Source organism: Manduca sexta, chromosome 25 (genome assembly GCF_014839805.1).
Source record: "Manduca sexta isolate Smith_Timp_Sample1 chromosome 25, JHU_Msex_v1.0, whole genome shotgun sequence".
Lineage (NCBI taxonomy): Eukaryota > Metazoa > Arthropoda > Insecta > Lepidoptera > Sphingidae > Manduca > Manduca sexta.
The window spans coordinates 14,413,673-14,441,297 of NC_051139.1; the positions used below are offsets into that span (position 1 = coordinate 14,413,673).

Below are 27,625 nucleotides of genomic sequence, written 5' to 3' on the forward strand. Positions count from 1 at the left end.
AGCGCATCCAGGTTCGACCCGCGGTCCTTACAATTATTTTAACAACAAATTATTACATTAACTTAATACAAAAGGCCATAAAATCATCTGAAACTAAAATGACTACTAAGTCATATTACTACCATTAGAATGTTATTAAAGTCAGTGTATAGTATAAAATCTCGTCAGAGGCGAGGTTCCGTGAGACTCATTCGGAATCGACCGCTACTTACCGCTCGTACACCGGTATAACGATAGCATTACTAACTAACGCGATCCATACCGTTTTTGGACTTGATCAAGTCACTGTCCACTATGTCGAGTAATTTCTAAGTCGTTACTTCATGAGAGTTACTGTACTGAATCGCCACTTAACTATTATTGTTATATTGTGTATAAATAAAAAACGCATCAGTCGCAAACGGCGACACAAAGCCCCACTTTTACAAACGATGTATGGATTGCCACAGTTTATTGCGGTGTCCGGTGTTTTTACACTGTCTAGCGATGACTGGGCGGCGTCGGCTTCAAGAGCAGGGGCGTAGTGAAGGCTGTTTCGCGTGGCCGTGACCTCCGAATGAGGTTTTTTTGCTGATGTTAATTTTGAATATTATAAAAAATTTAATATTTTTTGTCTTTAGATATGCATGAGATAAATTGACTGTAATATATAACACGTTGAACATGTTGGTATAGTAATAACATTGAAGTTACAACTACAGAATCCGCAAAAAACATTTTTTATCGACATTAAACGCCATAAAAATGTTATTGGCCTCGATTTTCCACTCCGTTCGCAAAAAACCGTCCGTATTAGTAAAGCAACCCGTTCTAATTGACCCGGCTGTTTCCTAGAATGAACACGCGACCTGCATGTCCCGTGTGCAAGCAATAAAAAGGGAATCCCGTTGCACTTTATCGATTTTCATTCATTGTCGGTGGTCTCAACTTCTTTTGACGAGTTTTGCATCTAATATTAAAATGAAATTAATGATTTTATTGCTTTATGGGGGCAATATTCTTTATGACAAACGCAATGCATTACTATGCAGTACTTAGAAATCAAAGTTGTGTATTTTGTTGTTAATACTATGTTGAACGGTAGAGATCTGATTGTTTCATCATTCAACCGATAAAAAAGTAAATTAAAGATACTATGGACGTTTAATTTGAAGAGGCAATGTTCAGTTCAGCAACAATTGTCAGAGGCCATTTCTGAGAATTCCTCTCACACACACTTGTATAAAACCAATGTAAATCATGAAACGCGAGTAAATTTCTCGTATCAATGTAATCTCTGAGAGGTTGATAAGGAGTACTCGAAATTGACGGATTTATTTCCAGTACTAATGGACCGGTTGTAGGAAATTGAGAAACACGATGGGTTATTTATTAAGTCATGTGAGACGAACAGGTTGCAACTTGTGTCAATTATATTCCCATTTGGGTTTCGTTATTAAAATAATTTTATAGTACGGTAGGGATATAATGGGACTTCCAGCTAAGTAAACATTAAGCGCAGTCGCCTGAATAAAAGAGAAAAAGTATTTTAATGAATGACTGTGTCAATATAAAATTCTCGATGGTTATAAAGATGGTTATATTACGAATGCGGTTTCGAAAAAGATTTTCAATTCGGCTTTCGGAGAAGACGTTTTATGACTGACGTGCAAGCGGTTGTTCTAACATAATTTGCACAAGATTGAAAACTCAATAGTATAAAGTTCAAGTCAGGCATTTCATCGGTAGCAAAAACCAAGTCATAATCATATTTCTACATTACGCGTTGGTGTATGCACAACAGGGGCAGTATGATTTTGATAACGTCTTAACTTTGCTATAATATGTATCTTTAGAGTCAAATGACATATCGCTGGCTCACTATTACAAGGTTCTATGTATTATCTTTTGCACAAATTGAGTTATATATAATATCAAATAATTCTATAAACAATCCAATAATCCCGAAATGTAAATAAATATTGTCTTCTAATTTAACTTATATGACAATTTTAAATCTATTTTTACTAACATAAGTAAACATTAACATAGTACCTTGTAATAATGAGCCCGCGATATCTCATAAAAACTGAAAACTAAAGTAAGTAAATGCGGTGTTGCGTGGCGCGTCACTGCACCGGCCGGCGAGCGGCGCAGCGTGCGTCGACCGGCAATGTTTCCACATGGACGCGCGCGGCTCGCGTGCGGACCGCGGCCCATTGTGTAATGCAACACGCGCGCCACAATACTGGCGGGCACGTACTCGAGGTAGATGGGGGACGAAATATTAATTATAAAAAAAAAACTTCCGTCAAAAGCCGATTTGAAAATTATCTGATAGTTTATACTTACTAAAATTCAATACTTGTTTAAGAATACGATAATAGCAATTAAACTGGAAAATATTATATTAATTTATTTATTGGGTAACTTTTCTTGATTGGCAAATCAGGCCCTATAAATTACTTTATAATAATTTCTAATATTAATATTGCCAATAAATGTAGGTGTATTTGTTCTAGCGATCGTGGGACTCTTGTACTACATTCTACTTGTGAAAGCTTTTAAATGGCCTTTTCATATTCATGTACCTCTAATATTGTTAAATCTAGCTGTAAGTTTTCCGAAAATAATAAAATAAATAAAATATGTTTTGCTCTATAGCCAAGTTAATGCTGCTCCTGCATAAAAATATAATTTTAGCATCGTATATGTTGGTGTTTACGAATACATACCTTTATATCAAATATTTGTGTTATGGGTGATCGTAAACTTTATTTAGTGGTTAACGGCATCCGATTTCGATATTAATCTAATAAAATATTCCATAGAAACCATATTGCCTAACCTAAAACCAGGCAAAGCACATAAACGTGTTAATGTTTGTTTTTTTTCTTACAAAGTTATGAAAAGCAGTACGGTTTCGCGACTTTTATGAAATCGCTACGTATTAAATGCCTCCCAAACTGCATGTCTGATTCCGTCCCATGCGTTCCTTCGGTGCACTGCACAGTGAATATAATGTGCAATTATTACTCGCAGTACTCGACGGCTGCTCTTGCACTACTCAAAATCCACGAAGGGTAAACGAACAACGGCCATTGTTTCAAAAAATCAATTTAAGGTCTTGCCGAGGGAAACATAACTAACCATAAATTCTTTGTGAATTGAAATGAGAGTATACAGAAATTGAATTTTAATTTTCAATTACTGTATTACCTATATAATGATTGTATGGATAAAATTATTTAAATATTTAAAAATAGTTTATGTATTTTTATATTTAAAGGAAGACGAATATAAATGAAATTTAACTAAGGTCGACTGGTAGAAAATGCCTCTGGCATTAAGTCCGCCTATATACTTCTTTGTATATAAAGTGTATAAATAAAGCTTTTTCGGCCCGTGGTAAGTGCTATAATTCTCTCGCAAGACCAGCAACGCCACTGATAAGTTTCTTTATTAACCTCTATGACACTATTTCTTTGTAATCCAACATAAAATATGACTGACTATAGCAATGAAACGTCTCCTGTTGGTTGAAATATATTATTTACTATATGGTATCCATAATACTAAGTGGAGTTGCGTTAGGTCGCCTGCAGAAATTGGGTACGACAAGCCGAAGACAGGATAAAATGGGGTGTATTGGAGAAGGCCTATGTCCAGCAATGAATTACTATTTTATTTTTAAACATGCGCGGCACAGTGACCCGTTTGCAACAGATGGTAAGTGGAGTAGAGTCCAACAGAATGTCGACTGACGAGAGATGATTACCCCTTGGCAGTTGTCACAATTATGCCGGCCTTTTGGAATCGGATGTACACAGGCTGATTCTGGAACACAACACTTACGTGTGCCACTATGGCAGGTTTTGACAGCTCGTGTACGGTGGTCGATATCCGGGCGGATATAACATATATTCCACCACTAGCAAATTGCTATAGGCCGACGGTGATAATGATCCAAAATACGGATTTGCTTACACCACAGCCCGTAATAATCATTATACTGTGCCTTTTGCGTAAGTTGATTTATTTATTTATTTAGGATTGCAAACTGAGTTTACAATGATAATTTACATTGTAAACTTGACTTAAATTTACAATGATAATTTGATGGTATATACGGAGCAATATCAGTAAGCAATATAATCTGAACAGCCAATTTTCAGCTTAAATAGCATTGTTACGTAAATCGTCTAGAGTCTAGACAGATTCCGGTCGGAATTTGCGATTTCTATGAACGCAATCTACCTATCTATCACATTTGATTGCTAATTTGCCTTCTGTATTGTTATTTACAGATACTGAGGCTGTATCATAATTGATGTCGTAGTCAAAATGCTTTTCTACAATAGTTAACGCTAATAGAAAACAGAAAAAAAATTAAGAATGAGTTATCGATAACTTTGCCGCTAGGATATGTCATTCTCATACATAAGGTTAACGATTAAGCGTTAACGATCGTATTAAGGATCTCGGCTATCGCTTCTGAGCTTCTAAATATGATTATTTAGTCGAGTATAAACTGGAGCATCTTCGCCGAATTACCGATATTACAAGTTTAATGTCCAGGTCTTCCACCACCAAGTGAGTCAATCAATTGTTAGAAGTTGTTGGAACTTAGACCATTATAATATATTGTCTAAGGTTCAGAATATCTTGGCTGCGCTTAATGTTCTTAACAATTTCAAGTAAGGATAAAGTTTTACGAAGCGCCTGTTCCACGTAAATGTCTGTCAAATATACAATTCGTCAAATTTTATATATGATATCCCCAAAGAATTCCTTATTAGATATTTTATTTAACCTGTTAAATAACAATAACTTGAATTTTCTCAAACAAGAACTAAGTACATACATAGGAAATGTCAATTAAGCATGCAAGCATAAAGAACTGTCCCTCCCCTACTTGCATTAACTATGCACGGCTCGCACTATGGTCATAATGTTCCATGATTGGACACATCCGTTCCTCATTGAAATGTGTTGCACAGTGTCAACTTTTGATATGCATGGCAACTGTGTTTAAGATGTAGGTGATTTGTTCCTCAGCCAGCTGATAGGTCATAGTATCCATCACGCCGTTAACTACCAAAGGTTGGGAAAATCTAGTTCGCCTAAATACCACCGAGCATATTTTCATCTCATCTGATAAGGATCGAAACTCTCACCTCATAGAACACAAATTCTATTATTAAACTGATATTTTGATTCCAGAGTCACAAATATACATTGCCTGACGTGGTATTGGAACTCAGGAATTCAATGCTAACATTCAAAACTATTGAACCAATTATGTCGGGACTCTTATTAACAGGTCGAAGAATAGAAGAGTAATGATTTATTAAGTTTACGCGAATGTTACACATCGAAATAAAACTATTTAACTATAGAGGGTCGCCCCCTCTCGGTGCCCATGAAGGCTGCAGAGTTTTCGAAACGTCAGGAGAATATTATTTATCTAAAAAACAGCGATGAAATTCGTAAAATAGTTCTTAGATCTAGGCTACAAGGAAGAAAAATGGATATTAATGTATCTTATTTATTTTACCATTCTGCCGTTAATTGCACTGCTTCATAGTAATGGTGATATGAATATTCCGTCAACGGCGAGCGCAATCAGTGACTCCTACAATAACTAACGAGAAAATAATTACCGATTGCCGATGCTTAAGTTGAAAATGATAGATGTTTCTATCAATTTGATGTAAAGTTATTTGCTTTTAGTTATGATTTCTAATTACACGTGCAAAAACATGAGCAATATTTTAGACGGAATTAGATATTAATCTTCAATTATTTAATATAAAGCCTATATTGAATGAAACTATTTTATTAGTATTTTCTTGGTCAATTTCAATAAACGGTTCCGATCTGTAACTTCTGATCAGCGGTAAGAAACTAAACAAAATAAATCTGAAGAGTGACATCCAACTTTTTTTGTATTGTTTCCTGTTCACTTTCGATCTGAAGTTATCCTTTAGGATCGTAGCGAATTAGGCCGCCATGACTCCAGCCTTTGTCCAACAAAAATTATCAACCATAAATTGACTGAAAACTTTATTCCGCAGGATCCGGCCGCAAACGCCAGCTGAAGTTCTAGAAGGATGCGGCATATGCGCACGCGCAGGCGGGCCAGCGGGCGAGGGCGGCGTCGCACTGGGCACCGAACGTGCGTTCACTTTCGACTACGCGTTCGAACCCTGCACCTCGCAGCAGGAGGTATACGACACCTGCGTCAGGAAGCTGGTGGAGGCGGCACTCGACGGCTACAACGCGACTGTACTCGCTTATGGACAGGTTAGTAACAGCTAGAACAATTTACGATATTTTGAAATTTTGGCGAGAGTCAAAAATCAAATATCGATGCCCTTTACTAAACATATCAACAAACCTATAGTAAGTTCTTCAATATATCAATATACAAACATTTTACTAAGCGATTTGGCTACGGTACAGGATGACAAAATATTATGCACATTCTTGGTACATAAGTAGAAATGTCGAGTCGATATATTGGTTAAGGATTTTGATCCAACAAGAGACCAATATTTTTTGCAGGCATCAAACAATTGCGTAGCCTTTTTAAGCCTTGTTAAGTCCTTATCTATAATGATTTCCTTATTTTATCTCTACTAACCAAACAATAATCACATACAACACTAACCTTTACTACAGAGACTGATCTACCTCCTAGTGCTTACATTTTTGGAACAAATTAAAACACTTATCAAATTCAAAGCCTTTGAAGCCATTGTCAAGCAACCGGAGTCGTACCACACGAATGGCAAGACCATTGTTGACCCAGTTGCTAAAAATATGTCTGTGGGGGCTAGAGAGCGATTGTTGTGCGGGGACAACGGGTATCTTCATTCTGGAGGTACTTAGCGTTAGTGTCATCAAAAGATGAATCTGCTTCAGGAATAATAAAAAAAAAATAATGTATCTAAAGTTGATCTCCTTAAAACTATCAGTATTTTTTAGGTCTTTGTATCTCTTCTACACTTGAGGACATTGTGAGACTCATGGTCTTAACAACTAAATATATCAGTATTTTCTTAGGTCTTTATATCATTTCTACATTCAAGGACATTGTATGACCTATTGCTAATAGTTAAGGAATATAAAATGAAAAGAAATATATATTTAAAAACACACCTAACACATTTCAAGACTTTGCAACATTGACTTATTTTGGTTTTTCAATGCACCGTTGTTGTGTGTTCTGTCTTGGTAACGTACGGAAAAACTACCATGATTACTACGTTTATACAAGGTAAATATTTATATTTATGAACCCAAGTACATTAGCGGGCACCTTTAGCCCCGCAGACGCACCGCACAACTCCAAGTATAAAGTTACTACAACAATTCTATTAAAACACCGTGAAGGTCAGAGCGCACCTTACATCAATCAAACTACGCAAGTGCATCAACATCAAGTTATGCATGCAACTTAAAATAGCCTTTATTTACTCAGGAAACTGATTATAATTTTGCTATCACTCTGTCATAATCAAGTATGCGTATATGCGTCCTCTTAGAAATGTTTAAGAAACAACAAATTCACAAACTTGGATGTGACAAACATTTTTGGCATTAAAGGATAGCTATATTTAAATATAGTTTGGTATATAGGAAGAGAAATCAATCCAGCTATTTGAGCTATTCTAGCCTTTGCTTTCGAATTCGCTCGACGTTTTTTTTCCAAAAAGAAGACAAGATCATGACATTGTATTTAATTCAAAATAAAACAATTTTCACACTCAGGCATAATGTAGTTTTCTATTAGTGAAAGAATTTATAGAATCGGTGAGATTACCTAAAAAAAAACTTTCACAACTTATTCTTTATACTTAGTATAATAAGGAAGTAGAATCATATGAATACGCAACAACCGTGCATTACATAAGGACCGAAGCTAAACTCACGGGCTTCTTATACAAAAGTCTCTTTTGACCGAATGATTCAGTGCAATTTTGAATACTATTAATACAGCAATAGTTGAGAGCACTTGAATTCAGCTCTCGCTTCAAGCGAAAGTTATTTGCGGACAGTTCGTAATATTATGAGAAATCACACTCGAATATACTTGATGACCCGACTTGTAAGTCAAAGAGAAAATAAATTCGACAGATAGACCTAACGGTTTAATAATATCTGACTGTAACTGAATATTCAATACAGCAGTCAAGACCCTAAGCCTTAGAAAAATGAAACCTATAACCTACAGGTCAAAGAATTACTTACAGGCTAAAATGATAATGTAATCTGAAAGTACATTATAGTAAGGTACAAATACAACCCGTGAGTAATTAACGGTATAGTCAGAAATGTGAAATTCATAGGGGCATCGCGTGCTCACTTCTACGCCAGACCGAGGTTGCGTGCGCACAAATTGTAGCAGTACTCACTGTCGCGGTTGCTTCCGTGCGTACGTTCATGGGTACAGTGAACCTTATGCCCTTTATATAAACTTTAAAACCCATGACAATATAAAGATAGGCGCAGTGTATCTTAGGTTTTATCATCGATGGCGCTGTGTGAATTCTCTATCTTTATTTATACAGAACAATATGAGGCAATATACTTTCTAAAAAAGAAATGTATATTCATTATCTAGTCAAATCATTAAAATTTAAAAAAATATCTTACTATCCAGCGAAGATCTTATTGACATTTATAAATCTTGTGCTGCTTCGACGGTTCCTTTCATTTCGAAAACATTCAACCAACTTTATTTTTTCCTCGGCCAAAGTTTTCGCTACTATTATTACTTTTTTTTAACCCGACACGGCAAAATAACTTACTGCAAAGTTAAAGAAAAATGTTGATTAACGAGCAACGTAACTTGATGACTAGTATGACTATGCTGATCTGTCTATTGGTTCTCCAAATATTCAAAGATTCAATAAAGAAAGGAGGAATAACAAAAGTAAAGTGTTCCACAGTGTAATGATACGCCAAAGAAAAGCAGACAATTTTACAAAACCATTTAACGGAACAACAGTTATGGAACTCGCGAATGTAACTCGACCTCTTGCTATCAAACAAATTAGTGACAAGGCTTCGCGCCTGTTTAATTCCCTAATTGCGAGTCGCATCACGGTTCAGCGCGTTCCGCTGCATCATCAGCGAGCAGTCAAACGGTCCTTCCCGCGGCTCACGGCCAATTTGACGCAGTTCCGACCCATTTCTTGCGAATACTGCTTGTAAATCGGGAATTGTAATTTCATGCCTATTTAGTTGGGTAAGGTGTATAATATCGGAGTAATTTGTAGTGCTGGGTTGGTTGGTTTAGTTATGGTTTCAATTATTGGCTTTATTTGAGTAATAAATTTGCTGACAGTACCACAAGTATAGTTTATTTTTCCGTCCATTTTTATACCCACATACAAAGTGCTCACATATCAAGACCTTTTCATATTTCAGACGACATAACAACCAAGAAATTCCATAAAGAAAGAATGTTACGTAAACTGCTTAGATTCTGTAACACCAGAGGCGATCGTTGTAATCAAATACCGATATCAAATATTACAGAAAACCACCAGACAACAATATATGAAAATTATAGCATAGGTGTGAAATATTCAAATGTGTTATGTGATAACTTATAACGTAACCTGCTATTAGACTGTTAAAGTTCCATAACTCTAACCGACTAACCACCTACAAGAATATAATATAACCGGTAAAATATGTGGTTGTCATGCTATGTTTTCTATTAGTCTCGTCTTGCAAATATGGTACGTGATTTTAATGTAAACGAAAAAGGATGGCTATTTTAGCACAAGGCGTAAGAAAATGATTTAAAAATACATACATATGAAAAACAATTCAAATAATACTTGAAGTTGGGTTTTTCTGCTCTGTATCAGCCTGTTGTCTGGAATTTGTCCCGATATGGCGATAGGCTCGCCCCCTATCACATCATAGGACAGAACACATTTGGTGAAATGTGGGTGCCCTGCGCCTCTGCGTACCCCTTCGACGACAAATGCGTGATGTATGTTTACATTTTCAGATAACGCACTTTCAAACAGCCGTCACACCACTTTAACTTTTGACCAATAAAAACTGATCCGTCGCGAATACGTGTTAATTCGTTTAGCGCCTGCGCTCGTGACTCGAATGTAAAAGTACCATTGTTGAATGCATTAGTAGATTCGTTAGATAATCCGAAAGCAGACGTAAACATCCTTATACCACACCAGAGATGAAATGCATATTAATTTTTTTTTAATTTGCAAACAGAAATTTAAATACTTTGTATTAATACAAAAAAGAATTTGCATACAAAGACGCTCTGCCACTTTGTGGTATTATTAAAATATTGATAAGTTGTTACTTCCGACTACAATCGATTAGAAGTTGTTTTATGACTTGCAAAACTACCTAAATATTTGACTATCCAGATAACATGTTTTCGAATCAATAATTGATAGCTCTTCATATTTAATTGAACTTATCAACACTTCAGATGTTATAGATAAACATATATCTTTACCAATACACACAGTAGCGTTTGCTGTTGAAATCATAATGCCATACGATACACACGCTACAGTACACAAAGGGAACAGAATTCATTATACGTATTAAATCACAGCCTAGTTATCAACCGGGGATCGTTGTTCAAATTCTTTTACACCCACATCCTCGTATAATTAATGTTAGCATAACAAAACAATTCAATGACAACTGACGGTGATTTGCATGTAAAAACTTCGAAGGCAGTGATTAATCGATTTTTCTTTAATCGATTGTGGTGGAAGTCGATGCGGATGCTGTCAATCGGTGCTGTCATTTCTTGTGATAACGCTTTTATTTCCTTGCCGCTCTTTCTTTTATCACACGTTTAGTATTATTGTTTGTAATGTATTGAACATCCGGATGCAATTAATGATTATTGTTTAATCTACGGAGAAAAATTAAGTCGGTGCGAAAATCTTTAATCATATCCAGCTGTTTGCGCCAATTTCCTTGGTCTCTGCAATATTGAAATCTCACGATCTTTATCGTATATTTGTTTATCTAATCTCATATTTTGTACACTGTATAACCTGCTCGGTACTAATATTTATTTGTAACGTTGGCTTTGTGACATAATATCTGCATATTGATAAAACTATCTTTTATTGCTTAATAGCTTTTGCTCGCGGCTTCGCCCGTGTGAATGAGTTTTCCCGGGATAGAAAGTAACTTATAACCTTCCCAACGTCTTAAACTATCTCCAAATCAAATTTCATAAAAATCCGTTCACTAGATTTTGAGAAAATCGATACATAGATTGATGCAGACAGACAGAAAAAGGTACTTTTTTATAATATGTATAGATATAAACATTTCAATAAGTAAAAGCTACCTCCGTTTCCACATGATTAGGTTTGATTCTTAACCTACCGCGTAATCAAAAGTTCGTTGTATAAGGGTTAGTGGGTTTTTCGAAGCATGTCTGTTAGCTAACTGAGCATCTTGTACACCTTTACCATTGTCTTACTACATATATATATATATATATATATATATATATATATATATATATATATATATATATATATATATATATATAATAGCTGTTATATATATATATATATATATATATATATATATATAACAGCTATTTAATTGCAAATTATGACACGATAAACACAATAATCGATACAACGTGTAATTATAAATCCGATTTCGATATAAATCTCGGGTTACCTCACTAATTTAAGGCGCGGGCGCAGGTCCTTGCCGACCTCCCACACGGACTCGTGTTTGATTGCCAGTGCCGCTATGGTAATTATGCACTTTGTTAATTACATATCATGAGAGGATTGTATTAATATTCACTGTTTGTTCAATAAATCTAGTTAAATCCTATTAAAATTTGCCAATAAATGTACAATTCCTCTTGGACTATAGGTTTATTGGGTGTTATGTTCAGGTATCAGTCCATGATTTCTTACCGCTTACATAGAAAACTGCTTCATTACTAAATCATATAAAGATTAACAAGTTAATATAGCTGGATTGATGCATGCTCAAAATTAAGAACCTCAAAAGACTTCTATCTGCAAAAGATCAAACCAAAACATATTAAAGTCAGTAACACCTTGTAGCTCTAAACAGTACCGGCTCACATGTTCCTCCTTTCCTTTAATTAGTGAAGCGTGAAGAATCAATTAAGCAGGCCACCGGAGTTGCCAATTGTCTTATATCGCAAGCCTCTCGACTACCGATATTATTTTGTAAACAGCACTTTACTTGCCATAAGGTGCAGTGACGTCAGTAATTCGTGCTCATCCATTGGAATTTATAACTAAATATTTAAAAAAAATATATAGATGACATAAAAAATACAATCACTCAATCATTCAATCGTTAATGAAATAGTACATTCAATTTAGATAATTATTTAAAAACATATTCTAAATTACAATGATCTAATTCTTTGATTACCGACATTACAATTACATTGCCGTATGGGGAGACCTCCCACATTAAAGTAAACGGGATTAGTAATGTCATGTCCAGGAACCGCGGCTGGACAAATATTTGTTATATCAACATCCAGCGGCCGACTGGTATGTTTGCATTGTTCGACTCTTGTGGGGGAGCCCTTATTTATTGACTATCAGAAAATAGTGTACTAGTCTTAGCAAGCCGGTCCACCGGCGTATAAATGATATCTAAGTATGACTGTCTTGGTGGCGTATTTGGAATTGTACACGGTATGAGTACGAATACACTGCGGTCCTGAGTTCGAATCCCGGGTCGGCCCAAGATAATTGTGACTGGATTTTCTCTGGCTGATCTCTCTCCGATCATGTTGGATTTGCCGTCTCACCGTATTATGAGAGCGAAGGAACAGAGAGTGCACCTGTCAATGCACACACTTTTGCACAATAATATCTCCTGTGTACTTGGCGGATCTCTGTTAAGATTGGCTGCCGTGGCCGAAATTCGGCTAGGAGGATTCATCTTGGTATAAAAGTTCGATAGGACGATGATATTTCTGAATAAGTCTAATTTTCAGTCCATGTATATCTGTTTGTCTTGTCGTCCTTTGCTCAATTTTTGCTTAAAAGGACAAAGCAACACATTTATGTAATTGTAATATTAATAACGAAAATCGACTTTTAGTAAGCAGCCATTGTTTCATGTGTTATTTCTTTCAAAACCATTCTATAGCTTGTAGCAATGAAAATGTCGTATGATTTTTTAATTTAGGTCAACTTTTGTCAGAAAAACAAGCACGAGCGAGTGTGAGATCTTAATTTGTGGAGTTTCGTAATAAAGGACGAGTTTTCGGGTGATGACTGGTTAATTATAGCAGATTTCACGCTAACAATTTTGTTATGCGACGAATTTCTTTGTCCCAAACAATTGCGGGAAGTGAGCTTACATGCGATGTTACTTCTCAAAACTTTGACTCAATATGCATTTTGGGTTAATGTAGCGGTGCATGGAATTTGAAATTTATCTAATTAACGGATTTTCTTGTATGGTTGTTATGAAAAAACCGTTATGTTTCCATACAGATTTCCTTATGATGCGTTCGGTATGAGACATCAATGGTCTATCACTATCGTTGTCGATGCCAATTTGTTTCGATACTAATACGGATATGTTCAAGTTATTAGTTTTGCTAGTATTTGCAAGAGCCCCATCTTGCTAGTTAGCCCATGCTGGTTGCTCCCTAGTGCATACTATTTTTAACTTAACTTCGTAATTGCTCTTTTCTACCGTAGATATTTTTTTTCACCTTTTATATGCGTATCTATAGTAATATTTTAGAAGTACAACTTGAAGATCTGAAACGATTGATTCTGAACAATTATTTAATAATGGAAGTTATATTGTTTCTGAGTTACAAGTTACTTTTTTCCAAGGAACAGTTTTTACTAAATTAAGGTACAAGCTTGTGACTAATAAATACCTTACTTCCACTGTTTTAAAAATATTATGAAAATTATCATTATAGTTACAATGAACTCTATCTATGTATACGTATATATGACGTACTTATAGTTCAATAGCTACAAATACGTCACCGTTCTAATATTAAACATCAAAGCACGGAGCAATAGCCCATCGAATCTGCACAAACCGTCTTGTGTCATCTCCACTATTATTATCCGGTGGAAGTGGGCCGGTTCGTAAATAATTTCCTCGGGTCCCGTTGCGATGACTAATGCCGTACACGAAATCTAGTGCGCCACGATTACACAAATTGCAACGAGATTTGAGAAGTGCGATGGCCTTGTGGACTCATTGGGTTGATCTTCTGTTTGGATGATGAGATGATATAAATGTATTGCAGTTTTTGGAGGTTTTGTCTTACTAATCATGAGGGACTTGACGCTTGCTTGATGATATGGTTCAAGACTCATAAATCGTAGGAACACCAGAACTTCAAATTACAAAGTATATTATAGAATTTGTGCTCGTCCATCTAGGAAAATAGATGTTAAATCAAAGTGCCCAGTAAATATACTGGTTAAAATGACGTTTAAAGCAGAGGACGACTATGTTTGTACAATGCTGCTTGAAGGTAGAAATAGGCGTTGCGGTTTTACATTACCAAGCGGACTCACTTTTAATGAGACACCAAGTTAATATTGTTTTGTTAATACTTATTAGATAAGACAAAAATTATCATAGTTTACTTTAAATATGTGTTATAAATTTCGCCTTACTTAATAAATACTTAAAAAATTCTGTTGCAGTTTCTTTAATGTTATTGAGTTACTTGTTGAACATAAAACGGCTGTCCAATATATTCCTTCTATTAAGGATTATTCTTATGGATATTGGGTCTGGCCTTTGTTGAGTGTGAACAGAACAGATCGGTACATATTTACAAAGGGAAATGGAAAATAGCGCCCGGAGTCCGGACTAACCTCCATAAAAATGTATTTTTGATCAGTGGAAAGGTGGAGTCTGTTATATGTAGTTATTCGGAATTTTCAATTACAATGGAAATATTTCTTTTTCCGCTTTCTATTATTTTTATTTCTTGGGTGCGTTATGTCGAGCATAAGCATTGATGCTACAAACTCGTTTAGCTTGCCTTTTGTAGCACATGTAGGGCTGTCTCAGATAATTCCGGATAGACTCTTATTCTATTATTTTTTCTTACTCTAGAAAAATCTTAGTCACAGCTTATTCACATGATATTTTACATCCAGCATCTGAAGATGACAAGCGCAGTTCTGCGCATGTGTGTTACTTATTATTACTGTAAAAAGACAGTTGCGGCAGCCAACAGGCGAGCGACTTCTTGGATAGTCATAATTTTATGTAAAAAAAAAGATAAGTGCGAGTTTAACTTGCGTACCGAGGCTTTCGTACTAACTTGCAGTTGAGGTGTCTAAATATATACAAGTTCAAACTTAACTTTATTATTTGGTCCCTTGACTTGCAACACGCAAGTAATAAGTTTGTATTAGTAAATTCCTTTTTTACATATTTACGGATTTCAGATTATTTCCTTTAAATGTGCTGTACGCTACACATAGGTTTTGATTCTCTTGTGAAATCACAAAATTGCGATATGAGCGGTCATATCTTTTGTTCGCGTTATTTTACAAGTTTTATTTCATTCACAACTGAAAAAGACCATTGTCTTAGTAGGTTATTTCATATACATTTCAACTTTACAGCTCTATGCGTTCCTGAATAAAAAGGTCTTGATAGAAAGACAAAAGGACAAATTCTAATCCGGTAAGAGTTCCTTTTGAAAAATCCTAAAAAATATTCTACATAACCAATAAAATGACAAAGTTTTGGTCTTCAAACGATGTTTTCACTTTTCAATACAAGTGGGTCAACTCGTCCCTCTCGCTTTGTCTATGTATTGCCTATTGTTGCAAATAGAATAGGGTTTTGTTATCGTCCGACTTATCGGCGGATATCCGGTACTTCGACGGGCCCTTTATCGTATCCATTGGCGGAATTAACTTTGAAGTGAATTCTTGAGTAACTAAAGTGCCTATTCGTATAGTAATCCCTAATCTACATGATGAAGACAGTCGTAAGCGAGACAGCAATTGTTTTAAAGACTAAATGAAGAGAGGTGCAGTGAATAAGTAATGTAATATGATGGGACATACGAGCGCATGCGTCATCCCGTGGTAACATTTAAACTTCCACCGAGTCTGTCCGTACGTTACCGACATTAAAAACAGGAATAACTCAATATTATAGACTCTATGATCAGTCGCGTAGGGTATCATCTGTCTGTTATTCCCACATCGTTCTAATAACAATAAAACGAGCTAACCCGGTTTAAGAAAACTTATTAATGTAGATACAGGCGAAACGAGCTCAAGTTTCGGAAGCTATCAGACACGATAAATCGGTGACCGATTAATCGTAACGTACATTGTCGTGTTCACTAATAAGATACTTGAACCTACCGAGTGCCACATTATAACCTTTATGCTCGAAGGCGTTAAAACAAAAACTGAACTTGGCAACCGCAAATGACCATATACGAGAGTACGTCAGGTGTGAGTCAGCGGCGCCGCGTGGTGATACCATCGTAATCCCACCATCGCGAGATAGCTGCAGGTAGATAGCGCTGATAACGGTCACCACCGGGCCCATTATGGTAACGCACGTACTCAAGTACTTGTTATTAGATTCCTAAGTAATTCTGAACTGTAATGAGTGCTTCACATTTTGTAGTTTTATGTGATGTGCTGTTTATAAGAACGATAACTATCTGTTAGTAATTTGGTTAAAATATTGTGTATTACTAATAGTATTTAAACCATATTTTCATAAGAAATCATATATATAACTAACTAAGGTCTAATTTGTACATCAGACAGAGAAATTAGTAATAACGCAGTGAACAGTTTTGCCTGCAGCGTGAATGAATTGTTTAGTTTGCACCCTATTAGTACCGATCAAGTAAAGAAACTAGAAATGCCAGAGAGGGAGACTCCTGAAATGCCCAAAATTTCACTAAGTACCCAATTTTAAATTCCGAATGCATTTCCTTAGAACCAACACACTTTTAAATGATAAGGTTGCTCTCTAATACCTGCGTTTATAGTATTTCAAGAAATCTTTAATAACTTTGCAAGTACCGTGGAAGTACGTTTTATATGCCTTATCTTTTTATAGTAGCTGTAAACCGTTGAATAATTAACCATTCCTTTGGAAGTTTATGTTGTGGGGCGTATAAAGTGAGGTGAAACAATAAAATACAGATGTAAAGCACCCTTAGTTATCTTAAATGATATTAATTATTATCTTAAATATAATTTACGCAATGAAACGTTATTAATACTTTAAGGCATTATATCTTTGATACAATAACTTAAACTCGTAAATCATTTTTATCTTAGATAATTTCTAGTTACGTATAATTTTTCTTTTGAGTTCTATTGGATTATTTAAATAATTCAAACAAATTGTGTTAACCTTGTTGCATAATTGTCCAGAGTATATGCCATAAACAAAGCGTTCTTTTCTTTATTTCAACCAAATTCAATCTATTGTGTATTTATCAGTCTACCTTCTTGCTCTTTTTCATTTCGGTCTTAAATATCCCCTCGAATAAAACCACTGTTTTAATACCTTCTTTTTTTATTGTTTTGAATGACGAGACGAGCTTGCCGTTCACCTGATAGTTAGCGATACGACCGCCCATAAACAGTAGAAACATCAACAATTTGAATTACAATCTATGGTTTGGTATTCCACTGCGCTCGCCATCCTGAGACATGAGATATTAAGTCTTAACATGTCCAGTAGTTACACTGGCTACTTACTTGTAAACACTATATTTAAAACAAGAAGTAAACAAAATCTTTTCGTTAATTCCGAAATGACATATCAATAACGTCGGCATCGTCCGATGTATCTTATCTAGCAATAATCGCACTAATCTAACACAATAGAATGTTTGATAAGTTTATAAGAATCGTCGATTGCACTTATCCGAAATCAAGTGGTTTGTCTCTGGAATGCCAATTAGATAAACTATTTTGGGAATAAGCAAACAATACGTAAATGTGTTCTATTTTAATAAATAATGGATTATTTGATATGACGCGAAGTGCATGCCGAGTTTCACAATGTTACAATCGATATCCATATCGATTGTAACATTGTGAAAATTTACCTCTAGGGCGTTGCGAATGTTCGCGGTACGAGAACCCGAGAAATGCTTCTGGAACCTAAACACTACTGACAGAATAACATTCTTAAAAGATACATCGAAGTTGATTCAGTCATGGATACGATAGATAAAAGGATTCATAAGATTTGACCGCAAGAGAACCATTGAAGTGGACCTCGTTGATGATTCTAGTAACTAGGTTATACTCAAATTATTTATTTAAGATACTGTGTCCACTAGACATTTAGACAGTGTAGAGTTTTCTCTTTATATACAATTATGGAATACTGTATTCAAACCGCCAGCATAGTTGTGTCCATTGGCGAGAAATAATCGTCTCGTTGGTCAATACTCTATTTCAACTATTCCATAGGTGCAGTGTAGTCTCTGTGCCGTTTTTCTATAATGAACATTTAAAAATGAAGAATCTCTTTCCGCAGTCCAGACTCCAGAAGAATTAAAAGCCTTTTGAGCCGAAATAACATCATCCTAACTCATGATTTAAACTCCTGTCACAACACAGCGATCTGTACACTGCATGGCTCAGAAGGTCAAACACCTCAACCTGTACCTTGGGTGGTCTAACTGTTACATCAAGTCGCAAGGTGGTAATTATTTCGGTCTAGAACATTAGGCATTCTACGGACGCGGCCGGTCTGACCCAAATTCAAATTAATGGGTCTCTGATCGTACACGTTGATTTTCGTGGTGTACGCCATGAATTAATTATTGTTGGGCACTTGTAGGTTAGTAAGTATTGTAAAGAGCTTATTTCAGGTCAAGATATTTAGCAATTAGCAACCATACCTTTCACCTATCTTAGGATCCTTTTATTAGAGATGATCCTATTGCTAATTGCTCAATTGTCGGGCACAATTCCAGCAAGTGGGATAATACTGACTCATACCTATTTATAAATTACGTAAAACAACATCAGTTCACCGATAAAACTCTTTAAAACCATCTCGGTCTGCATCATGTCACCCGCACGATTAACAGCATATTTCCCGAATAGCGTGCATTCTCTTATGTCCCTTAAAGGTAAATTGTAAATACACGAAGCTAATTCAGTCCTTGTTCGTTAGTTGAAACATTCCTTTTCCTAATAAGCTGGTGGTTAGACAAAGAGCGCTTGCGCATGACACAGACGCTCAGTTCACACGGCGCTTAGGTACTATTGACTAACTAAATAATGTGTGAATTTGGTTACTGTAAGATTTGTCTTTGTAGATTTATGCGGTCTATAAGTTTAGTAGTAATGTAATTAGACTAAATAGGAGAAGTCGTAGGTTTGATTTTGTGTGTGAATTTGTCGCACCTGCCTGTCATGGATAATCTTTTGATGAACGCCGGGGCAAGTAATTGTGGCTTTACATACTCTTTTGAGGTTCAAATGTCAGATTGTTTTGTAAGGACAGCTTCGGTCGGTAGTCTGATTTCTTGGATTAGAAGTGCAATTCCCGCGGTTGGAAAAGTAGATTACTCAAATATTAATTATTTTTTGTTACAGTAAAATAATCATATCTTAGGGCTTTATCTCCTCAATACTGATAATTCTTGTGTTTATTGCTATAGATGTAATATCTTCATATTCATGGTGTTTAATTTTATCTTCCTGTTACATATTATCATTTGTACTTATATTATTTGTGGCTGAAAATAGATACTCTAGTCAACGCACGAGGTCTTACTGCGTGTATACAAAATAAAATGTATTTTACCGCAAACACTGTTGCAATGTAATCTAAGAGATGATTGCAAAACTCCTGGCTATATATTCTGTTAAGGTGCATTTCCGAACACGATCGCAACCGCTTCAGTAACTATAGAATGACGACATCATGACATGATTTTGTGTGCAATAATTTTTAAATGCACCATTTTTTCGAATTCAAAATTTGCACTATCATTGCCTTCAATCTCATCTCCAATGCAATTTGTGGTATTTAGAACCATACCTTAACGTTTGGTAGGAAGCGGGGTGACGTGCGCGTGCGCCGATACTGATCACAGAGCACCGCCGCCATATAAGACTGAGGAGTGCCATAAACGTCCACCACATTCGGCATGCCGCCGACAAAAGAACAATACTGGCACAAATACCAACTATTCATGCTAAGTTACGCATCAGTCGCACGGACCTGTTTCGCCATGAGTTTAGTAACCTGGATTACTTAAAAAAATTAAGGGAAGTAGGGTAAAGAGATCAGCTGATGATAATTTTTACTATTGTTCATAAACACCATACTGTTAGAAGAAATCGGTGTTTCTAAAGAGAAGGATTAGTGATCCAGAAAGGAGAGTAAATTATTCAGTTCCTGACAATCTCAATCAGCTTGTAGTCAATTTCTATGCGCAACAGGAGAGCTGCACAGTAATTTCCAACTAGTCATTGCAACGTAAATGAAACACACGTCTTTATATTTTGTCTACAAAACTCAGAACTCACAAGACTAACGAATAAGCTGGCACACTAATTGCCTGTCAAATAGGATTTCTTTTGGATATCTGTCAAACTAGTTAACACCCCCAAAACAATAATTAACACCCAAAGAAACGTCAACAGTGTCCATAAACCGAACGCGTGAATGCAAAAAATAAACACGCTTACACGCTTGCGCTATCACATATCGATTCCATAGTTCACCTTGAATACCAAATATGAATGTACAATCAAGTAAAACTTCCATCACGTCTCATTATACTTTGATATAGGCAAAGCAGTCTACCTCATTTGTAACACTTTGTTTATGGATTTCCTGATGGTACGTATGTGGACGTATTTGAAGAAGACAATGAAAGGGCTCATGGATCTATTCTATAAGAGTATATAGCAGCAAAGCTCTAGTTGAATATTGGATTTATTTCCCTTTTGGTAACTTTAATCTTATAAGCTTTCGGTTGCAAATACTTTGGCTTTAAAAGAATTTTCTAGACTAAAAGTCCAAAGGATCCGTGTGTTTTCAGATACAACCCGTTGAAATACCGTCAATAATACAAGTCGACAAAAAAAATTTTTTTTTTGTGTTTCTGTTCTAATGATTGAATTCTGATTCCAAACATCGAAAAACACTCGGATATGCATTTTTAACTCTTAAAGTTTGCTTTTGTCTGATTTATGTTGATAAGTACGTTTTGAAGATTTTAATTGATTCTTATGAGCAATAGGCGCGGTAGCATTTTGATCATTTTAATTGCAAATTGTGAATTATGTCTGAACGGCAGTAGTGAGTGTTTACTAGTCTATTACTATTTAAAAAAAGTATATTTGAGTTGTAACAACCGACTTTTATGTCGTACTTGGTTAGAAAATGGCACCAAGAAAGTGTAAACATGATTTTGATTAATTCTGTTTTATTTTCGGTGAATTTATTAAAGTAAGAAGCAAAAAATTTGCTTTGGCAACGATTTTGAAGCATTGCGAAGCCTATGACGCTTATTATAACCTCAAAATACGGAATCAAGATAAGAAAAGGGTGTCTCACGGTGCTTGTGTTAATTTCAAATTGGAAAATATAATGTGAAAGTGAAACCAATAGTAGAACCTAAATATATATTGATGCTACCGTTACATATAAAGTGAGGGCTAATGAAGCAATCTGTGTAAGCTCTCGATCATAATTTTGAAGCTATTGAATATTTAAAGAGATTTTTTCCCAAATTATCTGAAGCTAAAGTTAAAACTGGTATTTTCGTTGGACCACAAATAAAACAAATAATGAGCAGCGATGATTTCACAAAATTCCTTATTGCTCATGAAAAATAATCCTGGAAACGTCTGAAAGCAGTAGTCGATTGCTTTTTTGGAAATCACAGAGTCGACAATTATGAAGAGTTCATTGAAACTGTGCTTGAAAGTTTTAAATTGATGGACTTCAGAATGTCCCTTAAACTCCATATGCTACATGCTCACCTGGACAAATTTAAAGATAATATGGGTGCCTATTCAGAGGAGCAGGGAGAACGTTTTTACCAAGATGTGATGGACTTTGAACGACATTACCAAGGGCAGTACAACGAGAGTATGATGGGAGATTACATTTGGGGATTAATACGCACACAAACATAAAAGATCCATTAAAAAAAAATCATTTTTGAACATGTTTTTTTGTTATGTTCTATTTGTTGGCTATTATTAGTCATAATTCTTGTATAAAAAAGACTTTGATGTTCAATAAAAACTTTTTTTATCGTAATTTGAAATAAAATTACAGAGAAAGTATAATAATTTGTATATGTTTTTTGAAACTCAGTAAAATTGCTCTAGTTTCTACAAAAGCAAACTTTGATCGGAACAGTTATTTTTTTATTTATTTGTAACATAGGAAAAACCAAAATTTCACATTCAGGAGCCAGACTCAAAAATCGTGTTGACCGGTGTAATTATAATTGTTTTCTTAGCTTGCGATATTCTAGCGTAAAACTATGCTTTCGTCGCGTGCCTTATTAATGTTTCATTAATCTACATAATATAATACAATGGGTTATTTGTTAATTCTATCGTGTATCACGAAGCTAAATTCCAACATTTATAGAACATAAAATTTTAGATATATTATGAAAGGGAGAAAACAATGCAAATAAAATTACAAACTAAAGAATTTAGTAGCAAAGCCAGTTATAACAAAAAAGGAACATCAGTTTAATATTGGCATTGGCTCCCATATTTTACCGTTTACGGATTCAAAACACAGACATACATGCGATTCTTACAAGTTTCCATACAGAGGTGTTTCGATAGAATGTTGTTACAAATGTAGTCATATAGATCATTTGTAAACATTGAAGGCGTTAAATTGGAGTGATTTGATTTATCAATGAACTAGCTTTTGCCCGCGGCTCCGCCCGCGTTATAAAGTTTTTCAGGCTAAAGTTTTCCGTTATAAAAGTAGTAGTTTCCCGGGAGCCTATGTTCTTCCCAGGGTCTCAAACTATCTCCATACCAAATTTCATCTTAATACGTTGGGTCGTTTTTGAGTTTAACACGTTCAGACAGACAGAACCAGCGGGGGACTTTGTTTTATAATATATTTTTTAGAACTTTTTAAGAGGAACAATCCCTGCTCCAATTACTGCTCCGCTCCTATTGGTCATAGCGTGATGATATATAGCCTATAGCACTCAACGAACAAAGGGCTATCCAACGCAAAAAGATTTTTTCAGTTTGGACCGGTAGTTCCTGAGATTAGCCATTACTGCTCCGCTCCTATTGGGTATAGCGTGATGATATATGACTTTGAGCACTCCACAAACAAAGGACTATTCAACACAAAAAGAATTTTTCAGTTCGAATCGGTAGTTCCTGACATTAGCCATTACTGCTCCGCTCCTATTGGGTATAGCGTGATGATATATAATCTATAGCACTCAACGAACAAAGGGCTATCCAACACAAAAAGTTTTTTTCAGATTGACCCGGTAGTACCTGAGATTAGCTATTACTGCTCCGCTCCTATTGGGTATAGCGTGATGATATATAATCTATAGCACTCAACGAACAAAGAGCTATCCAACACAAAAAAAAATTTTCAGATTGACCCGGTAGTTCCTGAGATTAGCCATTACTGCTCTGCTCCTATTGGGTATAGCGTGATGATATATAGCCTATAGCACTCCACGAACAAAGGGCTATCCAACACAAAAAGAATTTTTCAGATTGACCCGGTAGTTCCTGAGATTAGTCATTACTGTTCTGCTCCTATTGGGTATAGCGTGATGATATATAGCCTATAGCACTCCACTAACAAAGGGCTATCCAACACAAAAAGAATTTTTCAGATTGACCCGATAGTTCCTGAGATTAGCGCGTTCAAACAAACAAACAAACAAACTCTTCAGCTTTATATAATAGTATATATAATAGTATAGATTTAAAATGGTTGTTTCAAGCGTAGGTGAAGACGTCGTAAATTTTCGCTACTTTATAAAAAAAACTGGAGAGCTCTGGGAATTATTTATTAAAACTGCTGGTGATGATGATGGGATACTGACAAATCCGCCGTGCGGTGCCGCCTGGTGTGGCCCGTCTCCTATGGGAGAGTTGGGGAGGTGGGGGTTGGGCTCAGAAGTCCCCGCGCAACCGAAAGACGCTCTCAGCGTCAACGGCAGCATGAGGCCTACCTTTCACGCTGCCGTCCATCCCGGGGGTCACCACAATGTGCTAAACATGCACAGCGTATACTAAAGGCGGATAGCCTCCTGCTGCCCACCGGCGACCCCCCGAGTTACTGAACAACTCTGGGTTAGTAAGATAGCACCTGCAACAACTCTAAAGAAGGAAGTGGCATAGAAAGAGAAGTAGGAGCAGGGCACGCAGTTTGAGAAGATAAACATCCGCAATCCTGTTGAAGTTCCATTTAGAAAAAAACTACCAAGATTTAGGCTAGGCCACGATGACGATGACAATAAAAATGATGATCATGGTAACAATCTTTATAATAATAATGTCAGCCAATGTTGGTAAATAAGCCACAACACTCTCGAACTGTCAACCGTAAAAAAAGCTGTTATAGCCGATTACCGTGTCAACGATATACGCGCATGAAATTACCGACGTATCTGGATTATCTGGTTTTAAACAATATGTACATTTATGGAATCTTGTATGCGAACCGGCCGATTCTCAATGAAGTTTGAAAACACGCTTCACATTATACGTAGGTGAATGGCATTTTTTGCGAATGTAAATTTTTGGGTAGGCAGTGTTTATATCGTAATGTTGCTAATGTAGTCTTCCAAATAGGATTTGTTTGTTTTGTGCAATATTTTAGGACTTGTTCCTATTTTAGACTATCGTAATGTCTTGCGGCCATGCATATACAATTTTTCTCGTTGAAATGTACGATATTTTAATTCTAATAAGTTTAATGGACCCATCGATATATATGTACTACGTACTAGATGTGGCTTTCCGAACACTCACTGTGTTGAACTGAATTGAATTGCAATCCATTCAAATTGACTTTAGTATTATTGACAGCTATTTAAAGCGCTTTAGCGATGCACATTTTAAAAGTTTGGGTAAACGACGTTTGATGTTTTAGCGCTGCAGCGAAATTTAGTTCTAATTCCAGATTTTGAACAAATAGTTTATATGAACGTTCGTGTCTATAGTATATATGTCAATGGATGGACTAGTACTTTATGTGCATCAAGCTCACACGAAGTTTATTAAACACTCATCATGCTCGTTCCGACATCAATACCAGGGGCAGTAGACATTGTGTAAGGTGATAAAATTCCGGTGATCATCACTACATTTGTACTGAACATAAGGTCCAATATAGACCGTTTTTTTGCTTATTTCTGGCTGATAATCATAGCATAACCATACCTTATATCCGTATTTTTAAGGTTATTTTACAGTGTTGCGTAACGGTAATTATAATAATAAATATGTATTTGCTGTACATATGCGCAGTTGCTATATCTGTTTCTATTGCGTGGCGCCTCATTTTGCGTGTATGACATCACACGAACGTGATCAAACGTTATTCTTAGTGTACTTAGAGCTAGGTCTCTAGGTTAGGTTTTAGCGTTTTAATAAAAGACTATGTTTTAGACCGCTATCTTGAATAAAGGCGGAGGACATTAGGAACTAGGGACTTAATTTTCCTAAGGGCAATTATTTGTTATGTCACCCTAACTGTAAATCACAAGGGTCCAAGTGCCTCATTCTCCTTAAGCGCAAAAGCAATGGATGGAATGCATGGAGGAGATGTATTGATATTAATGATTACTTTTTGTAACAATATTATCCAAAATATTTTGAATATATGAGACTGATTCGGTGTCATAGTTGTATTACAGTACGACTGCGGTGGAGTGGTCTCTGAATCCCCGAGTCGGGCAAAGTGATATTGGGTTTTTCTACTATCAGCTTAGAGTCTGAAATTGTGCGCGATATGACAACATCAGTCAGGAAGTCAGCCTCACATCTTGGGACGGAATACACACGACTGAAAGTGTGTGCACCAGTTGCGCCTTCGCCTACTCCTTAGAGGATAAAAGGCGTGGGCATGTGTTTGTGCGTGCGTGCGTGTGTGTGTTGATAGGTCTATTAAATACTGTTCTTCAAAATTAACCTTTTGCTACTTTTGTAATGCTCTCAACTTTTAGTATGTTACTCTTGCCAAATACCGCTCGAAGCCCATCGCTTACGCCATGATGATGTTATGTAATTGTCACTGAACAAATCAAACAGGACCGGTTGTCGGATATGAATTTATCACCTTGAGTACAACATTCTCAACATCTTTGATGAAATTCTTTAGAAACTGTAACTCGATTTTGCCTTTGGATAGTGTTTTGTTTCGGATTAGAGATCGCGGGCTAATTCTTTTTGTTAATTTTTTTGATTAATGTATATAATATTATGGGTATCTCTCGGCGACATTTGATCCGTACTCACTTCTCTGTCTTTAAAAGAAGAGCTCTTGTATTTACCATACCTTCGATTTTATATCTACAAACGAACGAACGAGAACGAGCAAACCGCTTACCATTTACCTCATGCTAAGGGTCACATTAATTAAATAGATCAGAGTCACATTGCACTGAAATTTATCGATTCCATTTGATATATTTTTTTAATATATATAGTATGACAAATAAGTTTTATCCAACACTCACATAGTTCCAACATCACACTAAGACGTAATTTTTGTAAAATACATTTATGCTTCACACAAACATTTATTTGAGTACGGGAATCAAACCCGCACTCTCCACTCCGCTCACCACTCATCCTCAGAAGACGTCATTACACGCTCAAACATTTTAATCCCAAACTCATCCAAGTATCAACGCGTAAAACAAACAGTTATAAAGCTAATTTACACGTGATGAAACCGACAGTCGACAGTCGACCTTCAAAAGGGATTGGAGTAGTATAAAAGACAAACTTAATCATTTGCATACTGAATCGGATGCAGCCCTTTAAATGTCGATTGTTTTGCAACATCACGTTATGCTAAATGTTCTTTTTAAGTTTTTATTTGTAATTTTACTGGTGGTACTTATACCTACCCAGGCGGACTTTCACATAGGTCTTTCATATGTGAAAGTCCGCCTGGGTGCCTAAAACATATAGTAATAGGGGGTGCCTTGCCCATTTTGTATTTTTAGCTCACACCGGCGAAAAGCGGCGATAGCTTAGTTGGTTGTAAAACGACTGCCGAGACGAATGTCCGCAGGTCAAAACACAAGGGGCAAACACCTCTGACTTTTCTAAAATTATGTGTGTATTCTTTGTGAATTATCGCTTGCTTTAACGGTGAAGGAAAACATCGTAAGGAAACCTGCACACCTGAGAAGTTCTGTATAGGAATTTTCGAAGGTGTGTGAAGTCAACCAAGCCGCATTAGGCCAACGTGATGGACTAAGGCCTAATCCCTCTCAGTAGTAGAGGCGGCCCGTGCCCAACAGTGGGACAGTATATAATACAGGCCTGATATTATTATTTATATTTATAGATCACCTAGATTTCCTTGGTTTACTATTTTCCTATAT

At 36.0% G+C, this 27,625-nt stretch overlaps 1 protein-coding gene across 1 annotated transcript in view; it reads left to right on the plus strand.

Annotated features, from left to right (window-relative positions):
- The window catches only part of LOC115441491 (kinesin-like protein KIF21B), a 77,309-nt gene that overhangs the window by 19,218 nt on the left and 30,466 nt on the right, over positions 1–27,625 (plus strand). Inside the window, 1 exon segment of the mRNA XM_037442732.1 lies at positions 6,057–6,285. Within this exon segment, the coding sequence (XP_037298629.1) occupies positions 6,057–6,285 (229 nt within the window).